General features: G+C 34.6%; 2 protein-coding genes across 2 annotated transcripts; one reads left to right on the top strand and one right to left on the bottom strand.

Moving 5' to 3' along the window:
• The first annotated feature begins 326 nt into the window (after positions 1 to 326).
• On the top strand, positions 327 to 3,896 carry LOC108198885 (uncharacterized). Its single transcript, XM_017366654.2, has 8 exons — positions 327 to 589; positions 706 to 795; positions 1,818 to 1,877; positions 1,974 to 2,013; positions 2,087 to 2,180; positions 3,155 to 3,214; positions 3,285 to 3,376; positions 3,462 to 3,896. Exons 1-8 carry the CDS (start codon positions 459 to 461, stop codon positions 3,546 to 3,548), a joined length of 654 nt encoding a protein of 217 aa, XP_017222143.1. The 5' UTR covers positions 327 to 458; the 3' UTR covers positions 3,549 to 3,896.
• A 491-nt stretch (positions 3,897 to 4,387) lies between these two features.
• Positions 4,388 to 12,722, bottom strand: LOC108200082 (uncharacterized). The gene is made up of 6 exons (XM_017368141.2): positions 12,497 to 12,722; positions 11,327 to 11,926; positions 7,995 to 8,675; positions 6,911 to 7,018; positions 4,749 to 4,858; positions 4,388 to 4,654 (listed from the first exon to the last, which is right to left on the bottom strand). The coding sequence occupies exons 1-6, from the start codon at positions 12,594 to 12,596 to the stop codon at positions 4,583 to 4,585; spliced, it is 1,671 nt and encodes a 556-aa protein (XP_017223630.1). The 5' UTR covers positions 12,597 to 12,722; the 3' UTR covers positions 4,388 to 4,582.
• Positions 12,723 to 13,094: the final 372 nt, after the last annotated feature.

Here is a 13,094-nt window from a genome sequence, read left to right as displayed (position 1 = left end):
AACTAAATTTTAAACAAGTCCTGAAAATAGAAATGATGAAAATAGATTTAAAAAATTATCGTTAAATTTGTTTGGAAAATAAACATATAAATAGTGACAAAATATATTTTAAAAATGATCACGTAAAAACAGACGGGAAATAGTAGTTTTACCACCAACTCTCTTGCTAATTTTTTAGTCATATAAAAATAGAACATAAATATCAAAATTATCACATCATTCCAGTTACCAGTAATCACATATTTAATTAATTAAAAAAACGATTTAAGAGGTCGCAATATGTGATTACACTTTAATGGAAAGAGCCTATGAATAAAAAAGTATGCATTAATTATTGTGATTTCAAAATTCGCTTGATCACTGAATATAAATTCAAACTCCCACACTTCACGCACACATTTCTGAAAAATTTTAGCGCCAATATATCACACACAAACACACAGTACACAGATTCAGAGATGTCGACGGCGAAAGGAAGCTCGAAGAAGAAGAGAGCGTCGGAAGCCACGGAGCCTTCCAAAGCGAAATCACTCAAACAGCGAGTACTCGTCGACGATGACGACGATGTCTTCGGGCCTGAGTTCTCTAGGTCGGTTCCATTCATCTCTGCCTATAATTTCGAATTTCGTATACATATAAATGTTCGTTATGAGATATTGACGAATTCGATGATTTGATGTGTGTGTGTGTGTGTGAAAATTGCAGTGATATAAAAGGGATAATGACGGCGTTGCAGCAGATCAAAGAGAAAGCGCAGAAAGACGGTCAGAAGAAGAACGAGGAAACTATCTCCAGGTCTCTCTCTCTCTCTCTCTCTCTCTCTCTCTCTCCCTCTCTCTCTGTCTCTCTCTCTCTCTCTCCCTCTCTCTCTGTCTCTCTCATTTCATTTGTTTTTAGGATTGCTTAGATATTAGCAATTTGATTTGTTCGATTCGGACAGTTGAGTATGTTTTGTGTGTTCGCCTGTGTATGTTTGTTTACAGCTTCGGTAGATTATTAATTGTTCTGTTTAAAATTTTTTGAATGAAAATTGAATCTAGTTTTGTGTACATCAGTGTGCTTTTTTCCGATAGTTGCTTTATTATGACTCTGTTAGTTACAAATTTTCTGTCTAAATCTATTGATGTTTACAGCTGTGTGAGTGTGATTTTGTGCACGGATATCCTTGATTAGTGATTCTATTTACGGACTAACAAATCAGAACTAGATCTATAAAATGTTTTATGTGTATGATACACATAAGCTGAATCTATTGGATATTATCGAAATTTGTTCTCGTGTTTCAGTGATTTATTTCTGATAATCTTAGGATTTTATTGAAACTGTTCGCCACGTGCTCAGGAATCAGAAAGACTAATTGACTATATGGAACTGAACCTAGTTTTGTGTGTAGGATTATGATTCGATTCTACTATCTGCACAAGTACGATTAATGATTACTAGTACTCTGTATATTTTGATGTGTATAGCTGTGTGTGATTGTGTATGATTACTAGAATTCTGTATTTTTCAAAAGAAACACCTGTGTGTGTGTGTGTGTGTGTGTCTTGTTCATGAATTTTGTTGATTAATGAACTTTTGTGTGTATCTTTGTTTTTTTTATTTTTGTTATCTACACAAGTATGTGAATCTGCTGGATGCTGGTGGAAGTTGCTCTTCTATTTCAAGAGTTCACTTGTTATTTAGGATGCAATTTTATCTTTTCATAAAATCATCACTGCAAAAATGTATGATTAATCTATTTAGGGTGGTGATCAAACTTGGGTGAATATATCTGATGAACTGCTTACTGACTAATGATATTGTCTTGCTGACAGTGTATCTTTGGATATCAAAGCTAAGATTGATGAACTGAAGTCAAAAATAGAAAAGGAAAGGTGAGAAAGTATTAAAAGATCATGTGCACTCTAGTGAATAATGTGGTTTCACATGTTAGATATCCTATAATCCTAAGAATTTCCTTCTCATGGCAGGCAAAGCTTTGGCAAGGCTCTTTCAAAGAGCTCAAAAGAGGTCTGCAAATGGTGATCGTAGTTTGTATAACCACTCACTTCTTTTGTTAATGTGAAGCTGATTTTAATTGCAGTGTGAAAACTTACTGAAGAGTGAGGCTGCCAAGTTTCAAGCCCTTTGTGATAATTTCAACAAGGAGAAGGCTGCACATGTCCAGGCTCTACAAGGTACATTTTAATAGTTTGGGGTCTAGGTTAGAATAATCATCTATCTCTGCGTAATATCCCTAGAATCTTGTTATGATGTCTACAACCCAGAAAAGAAATGAATGATGAGTTATTGTAACTACAAATCATAAAAACTTGCAATATCTCTGTTAGTAACTTGCTAGCAATATTTCATCAAGGCACTTCCATTATGAATTAGATGATCAAGGATGCAATGCATATTAATATTATTCGATGGTTAACTAGTAGAAGTGAATAGTAGTAGATACCTGTGCCTTCTATGGATATACTGGCCAAATACATGTTTGTGAAACAGGTTATTTGTATATTAGATGCCTTGTTAAATCCCATTATGCCAATTTGTTAGCACAAACACAGTTAAGAATATAGAATAGACCACTCATCCAAGTACCTTGAATGGAACAAGACTTAGTACAACGCGACTATTTTAGTATTCGATGGTTAACTAGTAGGAGTGAACAGTAATAGATACTTGTGCCTTCTATGGATATACTGGTATCGTGTGCCAAATACATGTTAGTGAAACAGGTGTTCGTTTTTAGATGCCTTGTTAGATCCAGTGATGCCAATTTGTTAGCACAAACACAGTTAAGAGTACAGAATAGACCACTCATCCCAGTACCCTGAATGGAACAAGACATGGTACAACGCAACTATTGCAACTATTTTAGTATTCGACGGTTAACTAGTAGAAGTGGATAGTAATAAAAACTTATGCCTTCTGTGGATATACTGGTGTTGCGCTCCAAATGCTTTTTGTATTTTAGATGCCTTGTTAGATCCATTGATGCCAATTTGTTAGCACAAAAACAGTTAAAAATGTAGAATAGACCACCCATCCCAGTAGCCTGAATGGATTAAGACTTGGTATAACACAACTATTTTACTATAGGAACTTCTAAACCTTTTCTTCTTTGGGAAGTATCTTTTCAACTTTTGTTTATGTATTGCAGATACCTTTTCCAAATTTGAAGATGAGAAGGAAAAGCTGTTCATTCGATATGAACAACAGAGTAAGAAGAGTGGCTTCCCTAACTTCATATTAAGAATTACAGTCACTTGATTCTTGAATATGGATTTCAGGAAAGAAGGAAAAGGGTCTGATATCAGAACAGGAGAAAGCATGTGCCAATAGAATTGCTGAACTAGAAGAATCACTCAAAAAGAAGAAGCAGGTAACCGACCTTGCAAAACTTTTTGTGTTCCCCTCCATTTCTCGACAATAACATCATTAAGTAGTCAATTTTCTCTGTTTTGCAGGATGACAAAACATTCAGCATTCTCAGAAAAACTCTAGGTTCCTTTCTCGAACCTGAATCAGATGATGACTTCCCAGCAGATGACTGAAAGCTCCAAGAAGAGGCCAGGAACTTTCTGATTCAAGTGTTTAGGACCAAGTACACCAGACCCTCACACTTTAGATTATGAGTTGTATGTATGTACATAAATAGAAAGAATGCTGGCATTTCTCAATCAAATGAATCCAGAATCAGGTTGGATAACTTTCCATTAATACTGTCTTGCGCAACTAAACCTCTGGAGCTACCACTATATAGCAAGTCTGGCTATCTTTCTGGTCCTTTCTTTTTATTGCACTACTGATGCAATTGCAAACTTTTAGGCCTGCCGATAATATTATAGATTACTGAAGGCTGATTATATTTTTAAGCCCAAGGTTTTAAATGTGTGCAGTGTGCTTGTCCCAGTAGTAGTAGTAATAGTAGTAACTAGCTCTCTTTTACTTTTGAATTAATAAAAACGAAGGTTTTAAATGTGTGCAGTGTGCTTGTCCCAGTAGTAGTAGTAACTAGCTCTCTTTTATTTTTGAACTAATAAAAACGAACATGATGATTCTTGATAAAAATTTCATCATAATTGATATCTGGTCACTAGTCTATTCATATTACATCCTCTATTCCTCTCATTTCTTTATAGTTTTTTTTTGCATTGCTCGACATATATTTTAAGACGCATATATAAAACAGTTTCATAACTTTTTTTTTGAAATTTTTCTTTTCTGTACAAAAATTTAAATAGTAAATATTTATTTAGAAGAAAAAAAATCTAAATAATTTATCAAACTATATTTTATGAGAGCGCTGAACCCCCATCCCCCAATGTATAAACAATTGAGGGCATGGAGGGAGTATCTTTTTGTTTATGAAAGCACAAGGCAGCCTGACAGATGGAAAAAGAAAACAGTTAAATTATAGTACTTGCGAGTCGTCAAGATGTTAATTACTAACATGTTCCTATAGAGTTACAATACTGTGATCCATGGAGGACCAAGATTTCAAATTTATTTGGACTATATCTTTGACTGCAATGCTTTACTGTCCAGCTTCCAAGCTTGTATGCAGAAATAACCATACCATGTTATTCTAACGATTAGAGATTCCATGACGTCGACCATGGGCCTGCTGCACGGAAAGGGGAGGTCGTCTGTTCTGTGCCTTCATCCACAAAAAAGAATAAAAAATAATCAGAAACTCAATCCAAAACCATCAGACTTTTGTGCTTGTTTCAAAGAAGAGTTGCATTACAGACCACAATTTCAGTCAAATGACGACAAGATGCACACTGAACTGCATTTGCTCCGAACTGGTACATCAGCAGAACTTCACACCCACCACATTTTACCTGCCCAACTTGATGAGCTGCCAAAGAAATATTAGATCAATTAATTAAAATATCCTTCAGACCTAACGAAAAGAACCAGTTTAGGTTGGCTTCAGTAGATTGCAGTAATGAAAGGGGGTGTTTGGATGATTGGTGGGAATGGGAATGGGGAATAGGAATGAGGGGTATGGGAATGGGGAATAGGAATGAGGGGTATGGGAATGGAGGGTATGGGAAATGGTAACCCAAGGGGTGTGGAGGTATTGATTTACCCTTTAAGAGGGAATGAGGTTCCCATTCCAAGCAAAAATTTTACTAATCCAAACACAATGTATAGGTATTAGGTTCCGATTCCCGTTAACCGGGCTCATTAACCATCAACCAAACGCCCATAATGTATTATGAACAACTTATATGATTATATCATTATATTGCTCTTTGAACCTCTATAAAAACTATAACTGGGATAATGAGTACTTAGATGTTAGAATAATAGAATTATACATCATATATGCCTCAGTTACTTGCTTAAGGAGATGATAGAGTAGAATTATATATCATATATGCCTCAGTTACTGGGTAATGGAGATGATAAAGTAGTAAGTAACCATGATAGTGGAAATGAATACAGTCCAATACATCACAGAATGTGTTGTTTCCTTGTATTTCCTTTCCATGTGTAAGAGTCCAGCTGGAAATTTGAATGCTATTGTGTTTTTATAAGTTTTGACAATAAAGGTTACAGTATTCCACTAGAACGACAACATGCTATTATTGTCAATGTGCTTTATAGCATTATTGAATCATTTAATTTTCCCACCATATCCTTAATTTCAAGTATAATGTGTGCTTCTCCATTCTAAATAATTATTATGGACAACATTGATATGTTATCATCAATTTATTTGAGTAGACAACATCATAGTGAAGGGTGAATGAGGTGGTTGTAAAGTATTTCTGATGATATTTCTTTCACAAAAGAAAACAACAATATTAATCTCAATAATAAACTTTTTGATGATCTAATAAATGATTCCTCCCACTTATCGCTCCTACAAAAATTTCCTAGAATGAATTAAATACTAACAGAGAACTCCTGCCTATATGATTAGAAAATGACTATCACACGTTACAGATAAACATTATATCTAAGTGATCCGGAATATCTATATATTAAATTCCAAGAATTGGCTTTCCGGGGTCATATTCACTTGGTTGATCCATATCTCATGGATTTATCTTGCATCCCAATGTATTGTTTACAATCTTTAATTAGTTTGCTTAATCCTTTGAAGACAACAATAAAGAAATGAACGGAGTGAAGCTGAGCCAAAATGTGACTGCTAATCCCTAGCCAAATCTGGAAACCGCCAAATTGAAAAGAGATCTTATTCCACACATTGGAAGAGCAGAAAATATGCACTTGTACAGTAAACAATTTACAACCACTCACAGACAGACAGTTAACAGACCTCTCCCTGTTATTATTGAAGTAAATACTCCCTTTGTCCCTTTTTAGTTGTCATTTTAACTTTTTGCACATAATTTAGTGCGGTTAAAAAAGATACTTTCACTCATTATTTTTTGAATTTTCTTTATTTGAATAAAAATATAGACTATAAAGTTTAATTCAGAAAAAGAGATTAATAAAAATAATCAGCGGAAATATCTTTTTAGTCACCTTAAATTACATGCAAAAAGTCAAAGTGACAACTAAAAAGGGGCCGAGGGAGTAATAAAATTTAACAATAACAGGTCAAACTATGTGCCAACTAATCAATGCAGTATTACGGCAAAACTATAATTTAACAAAAAACATGGATATAATAACAGGTCAAAAGACATTTGTTTGCCAATAACATTTCAGATCAGATCCCTGACACAAAATTTGGTCTGTGAAGATGTGGATGTCATAGATGCAGACAGAATGTCCAGTAATATTAAGATGTTCCTATCAAGATGTAAATTACTTAGATGCATATCTAACAGTAATATATTAATCCACGGTTATGAACGACTTGAATATTGTCAGTCCCATCATTAAGACCTTTCAGAAGATGACATATGTTTCAGTAAACAGGAAGGGGTACCTTCTAGAACAAGGTTGACAGTCTGACAGCATGAACATTTTACATATTTAGCTCCTCTTGTATAGCTAAGCAAGCGGCGACAGGAACCACACACCATTTGACCCATTTCTGCCAAAGAAGAAAATTGCATTCAGAGAAATAGTGTTGGTGAAAATAAAGAGTCAGTTATCGAACTGAATGATAGAAAAAAAAAATTGCACTTACAGATGCAGATGTGGAATGTTCGGTTAGGCAAGAATTATCATATGCAATGTGTGAAATCACAAGTGTAGAAGTAAGATTTTGACAAGTAATTACCAGAAGACTACAGAAGAAAATATAGTACATTTTAACCACGTGGTTGAGAATCATGCAGGACAAAAGTTTCACCAAGTGAAGACAGCATAAAGAATTACATATTATCTAAGCATATTGTTAAGGCATCATTTAAGGGAAACCAACTTTTTTTTATATTCTTTATGGGCCTAGAATTTTATTGACAGGATAACACAGATCATACTGAAAAGCCTACAACTGTGAACATGTGTTGCCAATGATCTGCAAGATTACGATCATCAGATATTTTATCATTTTAAAAAAAAGTGAATTAAAAAATCAGTATCTTACAAGATCCGGAGGGCACAATACTGATTGCCCATAAATAAATTTTTTCCTTATACAACAGATTCCAATTCATAAAAATGTTAATCATAATTTAAATTTCTATTTGCATCCAGCAGATCCAACATGTTGGTAATTGGGGTCAACTAAATTCATACCACTAGGAGCTTACAGTAACGACACTCCAAGGAACAAAACAGTGGGTATTAAGGATGCCTTTTTCTGAAATCAGTAAAGCTACATGTAAAAAGAAGACAGATAAACAATAAACAAGATAATAGCATGTTGAAAAAGCAATTGAAATAGTCAAAGGAGTTACATGTTATCGGCTAATATGATTAACGCAAGCGTGCAACAAATAATATATAGACTACATCTTAGACCACTTCCAACTCTAGAAGTTATAATTCTTGAGATTTTAAAAAATGCAGGAAAAAATAAAACATGAAGTGAAATAATTAAAGTAAAAGCCAATATAATTTACCTGAATGATTTCCAGATGGTGGTGGTCTCCTAGCAGATGTTGACATAGGATTTACCGGCATTGGAGGTCGTATTTGAGGTGAAGGTGGGGGCATGCAATTTGATCCTGGATGAGGCCTTTCTTCTTTGACTTCTTGTTGACGGTGTCCCACTTTTGATTGTTGACACAGGGAATTTGACATGCTCTGAGGCCTTTCTTCTCCAATTTCTTGTTGTATACTATCTAGTTTAGGTGGTGGAGGGCCTAAATGTAATCCACGCGAAGGCCCTTCACCTTTTATTGCTTGATTCTCGCTCCCAGATTTACTTTGTGGAGGGGGCATGAGGTTCCACCCAGGTGGTGGCCCTTCATCTATGATATCTTGTTTTTCAATCTTGATTTCCAATTTTGCTGAAGACGTTGATGACAGTGATGCCCCATCTTTAATGTCTTGATGTTCACAGCTAATTATATCCTTGTCTATAGAATACCACCCGGGCGGAGCCCTTTCTTCGTCTGCACCTTCTAAGATATCTTGTTTTTCAAGCTCAATTTCGGTTTTTGCTGGAGACGTCCTAACACGTGTTTCCCCTTCTTTGGTGTCTTTATGTTCACTGTTGAATTTATTTTTCTCTGTTGAATTCCACCCAGGAGGAGGCTCTTCCTCATCTGCAACCTCTTGTTCGCTCTTTCTATCTGTATCTGAACGGTAATTGATTTCAGATTTCCTGGTTTGAAGCATAAGCTAATTACATATACCCCACAAGAACAAACTGCTGCATCTAGACAATTTGCTTATTTGATCATATGTTGGCAAATCATTTAATCATGTCTTCATTTTTCAAGTTTATTTTAATCAGGTTAAAAATGTACTAACCAATAACTTTATGTAATTTACCTGCACATAATGATCTGATCAAATCTATTCCAGAGATTAGGTTTCATGTTCACAAATGCTAGTTAACAAGGTTTTATAATTGCTCAGAGTTGATATGTTTACAGACACAGTCACACAGAGTAATGAGCTTAAAGTCACTGCTTTAGTTTAGGTATATTAAACCATATTAAGTAATTTTAGTATTTTACCCTAACATTGATACTTCCCAGCAAATTCTTAATTTTACTCCATTCTATATTTATTACTAAAACACCTGCAATGTCCAAAATATTTACTAGTTAAAACACTTAAAAGTTCAAATAGGTTTCCTTCTTACAGGTCTTGGTGTCCAGGATTAAAAAATATATCATCTTTTCACATTTCAAAGTTGTAGATATTATCCTAATAAGAAGTTTAACATTAGTAATGGTACGCCATACAGACTTGGAGGCTTTAATAATTCATGCTCAGAGAGGAACAAAACAGAAATAAAAACAAAGAGAGCCCTTGGGTCTGGCATTTCCATCACTAAACAAGTTTCCTTCTTGGGTATATAGGATACTCGATTCAGGTAATATAATGTAAGCCTAGCTCATTGAAACTCCGTCATAACGAAAGTAGTAAGCTACATATTGGAATCAAATCATTACTGATGCCATGAATATTTTCTTATTGTGTCAAATCTGAACACTGTTCGTGTATTTCATAAATCTTAAAGCTTTATTTCATTCTACTCAGGGGACATAAAACATTTTAAACTTATAGGCACCATAACATATGTTTGAGGCTTAAATTGACAACCACTTAGATTAAACCAAAACACAGCACTTGAAAATTCAATAGTACCATAACCTTTCAATTATGAAACTTTCGTCCTATGGCCAGTCAATAATCTTCCTATAATTTTTCCTTAACTATGGGGATGGATCATGGTTACGAGGAACGCAAAACATTCCAGAAAATCAAGAACAAAATCGTCCGTCCCGGAACACGGTTCGATTCCATACCAAATCGCTGTGATTCACGTTCAATTCGTCAGTTCCGGCGATCCACAGAAACTCCAGCGACTTAGTCTTTCAAGAAGAAAAAATCAAGAAAAAAGAAGAAGAGGTAAATAGAAGGCTTAAATATTTATAGAGAAAAGGAAAAACAAAAGAAAGAAGATGCAGAATGCTTGGAGAAGAGGAGAAAACGAAGAAGACGATGCCTCGATTATTGTAGAAGGAGTAAAAGATAGCTGTTACTAATATGTGCAACAATGACTGTCTTGTTTTACTACTGTTTACCGTCATCACTAATGACTAACGCTGCTGATCAGAATGTAATTAAACTTTTATAGGATATATGTAACTGTTCCTTTTTACTTCTATTTTTATACGTATACCAACTTAACAAAGTTTAAATAAAATTTTAACATGTTTATATTTTATAAAATTAATTTATTAATATTTTCTACTTGAATGAGTTGTTTAATACTCCTTCTCTTAGGTTGCACTTTGATTTTCAACACACGTTTTTTGGTGTTTTGAACGATAGTTTAAATTATTATTCTTAACTTCTTTTCTAAATAAAAATATAAAAACCAAAATTTTAGTTCATAAAAATTTAATATAAAATAAACAATTTTATTATGCAGGTAAAATATCTAATGTTAGAAGCCAAAACTCAAAATATCAAGTAAAAAATTTCAAAATCTTTGTTGATTAAATGTCTTTGACTTACCAAACACTCTTACATGTAATACTTACTCAATTTTATTTACCCCTTTTTGTACTCATGATTGGACTAAAAGCCATTCTAATAGATAGATAGATACAGAATTCACCTAGTTAACTAATTACTAACAACCTGAGGTTAAAATGAAAACATTAGAAAGATTTTAATAAGGGAACCAAAAATTCTCTATTTCGTCAAAAAGAATTTTAACTTTTGGTTTGCAATAAGTGTGGATCTTAATTTCAGTGGAGTAAACACTAAAACATGGATCTTCTTGGGTGAGTTCCAATAGTGTGAAGGTTCTGCTGTGCAAAATGGTATTAATAGAAAGCATGCACAAGATCCCAGTAGGTGACAGAAGATATTACAGAATGTCAGGATGGAGTGTCATAGGGCCATATGTTTTTCCACTTGAGTGTCTTGAAGCATCTTTACAAAATAGGTATTTTCTATATTTTTTACATAAAAGAATAAAATATTACAGAATTTCTAGAAATTAACTGAAGAGAAAAACAGTGAAACAATTTTTGATTGTACAAGAGGACTAAAATTAACATTAGATTTTGCTGATTTAATGGTAGCCAGATTGTATGAGTAAGAGGATTGAAATAATAATAGATTTTGGCTGATTTAATGGGAGCCAGAAGCTTTATGCAACATACTTTTTGGTTACTAAACAAAACCGACATAGAACATGTAACAGTTCAAAAGATAGTAAAGGGAAATGCATGCATTATACAGAAGGATTTTGGAAAAGGACCTGAAAGTTGCAATGGTGATGGCGGCACCATTGGAGAGGTCACTTGAGGCTGTGGTAGAAGTATAGAATTTAACCCTGGTTGCGCTTCTTCGGTATCTTGTTTATATTCCACTATAGGTTGTAGCAGATCAATGGAACTCTTCCCATGCTGGATCCCAATTTCTTTAGCTTTTAGAGCTTCTAACTCACTCCTTGTTCTGATTTGCGGTGAATGCACAGAATGGGACCCAAGTTCACTGCCTACTTTGCTTTCTTGTTTTTCAGCCATCATATTTTGTTGTGCTGGCAGCACTGAAGGCCACCCAGGTGGAGGTCCTTCTTCAATGTCATCATGGTGGGACCCTATTTCTGGTTCTTGAAGGGAAACAAAATGCCAATCAGGTGGCTGTTCTGCTTCCTTGATGTCTTTATTTTCATGTTCCGTTAGTTGTTCTGGTTTTGGCTTGAAGTCCCACCCAGGCGGTGGCCCTTCTTCATCATCATCCATATTTTCATCCCCCTTGTTACTTTGTAGCTGAGGAATAAAATTCCACCCAGGTGGCGGCCCATCTTCTTCTTCTTCATCTTGGACCTCTAATTGTTCAATCCCCATATGGATATCTGTGTGACATCAATTATACGTTGCAAATTGTTGGCACTTGAATAGAAAGGGGAAAAAACAAAGCACTGGAATAACTGTCTATTTCCCTAGTGGAGGCCATTATTTAATTCAACGAGTTACTGTAAAAGATGTTATAGTTATCGAGTCCACAATCATTACTTTACTTACTAGGACTGATCAAGCAATGAATTGTAATACCCCTCTGTGTATAGTCTCAACTCAATTTCATCAATTATACAAAAATAAACAACACATGGCCAATCAAAAACATTAAAGAAAACCATATCAATCACCCAATCAGATCACAGCATCGAAAGGCACAAAGAATCAAAAAGTTAACATTGTAAAGTTTCAATTTTTATTCATAATCTCAGAAACCCACCCACACAGAGAGAGAGAGTTGTTATTAGTACAAAAGAACAAAAGGGGTTCTTGATAACAAGGAAACCCACATGGGAATGTGATGCTATCATCATAGGACTAGTTAAAACACAACTAAAAGGACTGCAAATTGATAAAAACAAATGTAAACAAATATATACAAATATATGAATATAACGAGCAGGTACCTGCAGGAGAAAAAGGAAGACAAGGGGTAGGAGGAGTAGGAGGACGTGGTTCAGCTTCCACCATTTCCCAATCACCATGTATTTCTCCTTCTTCCACCATTTTTACTTGCTGCTGCTACTTCCGACAACCTTTCTTCTTAAACTGACTGTGCCACACTGCCACTGATGAGACAATTATTGATTAAAGAAATTTTAACATACCCAGGCCCAATGATATATATTACGGGCCCTATGTTGATTTCAGGATCCTAAAGTTTTAGGACGGTTTGTTTCGGATAAGATCGTCTCCAGCAGTTTAGCTATATGGTGTTCTAAACTATCAATATAAGAAATATGACATAAAACACAACTCTGCTGCAGAGTCCTAGTCATTTCTTAAAAAGTTAGGATGCTCATTTCATTCCTCGTTTTTAAGGATTGTGGAACCATTCCTCATACTATTTTTAGAAATAAAATATCCACTTCTCTCCTTTTTCCCACTCTTTCCCTCCTTTCTCTCTCCTACTTACAAGTTGAATATAATATTATAATAATAATAGGGAATAGAAATAGGGAATGTTGCTGGAGTTCCCATTCAATAAAATGTAGTAATCCCTTA

The sequence above is a fragment of the Daucus carota genome, chromosome 8 (assembly GCF_001625215.2).
Source record: "Daucus carota subsp. sativus chromosome 8, DH1 v3.0, whole genome shotgun sequence".
NCBI lineage: Eukaryota > Viridiplantae > Streptophyta > Magnoliopsida > Apiales > Apiaceae > Daucus > Daucus carota.
This window is presented reverse-complemented; position numbering and strand designations above follow the sequence as displayed.

Coding starts and splice junctions, on each gene's coding strand:
- LOC108198885 (XM_017366654.2), top strand. CDS start 459: ATGTCGACGGCGAAAGGAAGCTCGAAGAAGAAGAGAGCGTCGGAAGCC. Junction 590..705: donor TTCGGGCCTGAGTTCTCTAG/GTCGGTTCCATT, acceptor TGAAAATTGCAG/TGATATAAAAGGGATAATGA. Junction 3,377..3,461: donor CACTCAAAAAGAAGAAGCAG/GTAACCGACCTT, acceptor TCTGTTTTGCAG/GATGACAAAACATTCAGCAT.
- LOC108200082 (XM_017368141.2), bottom strand. CDS start 12,596: ATGGTGGAAGAAGGAGAAATACATGGTGATTGGGAAATGGTGGAAGCT. Junction 8,676..11,326: donor ATCACCATTGCAACTTTCAG/GTCCTTTTCCAA, acceptor ATTACCGTTCAG/ATACAGATAGAAAGAGCGAA. Junction 7,019..7,994: donor ACCATCTGGAAATCATTCAG/GTAAATTATATT, acceptor CTTCTTTGGCAG/AAATGGGTCAAATGGTGTGT.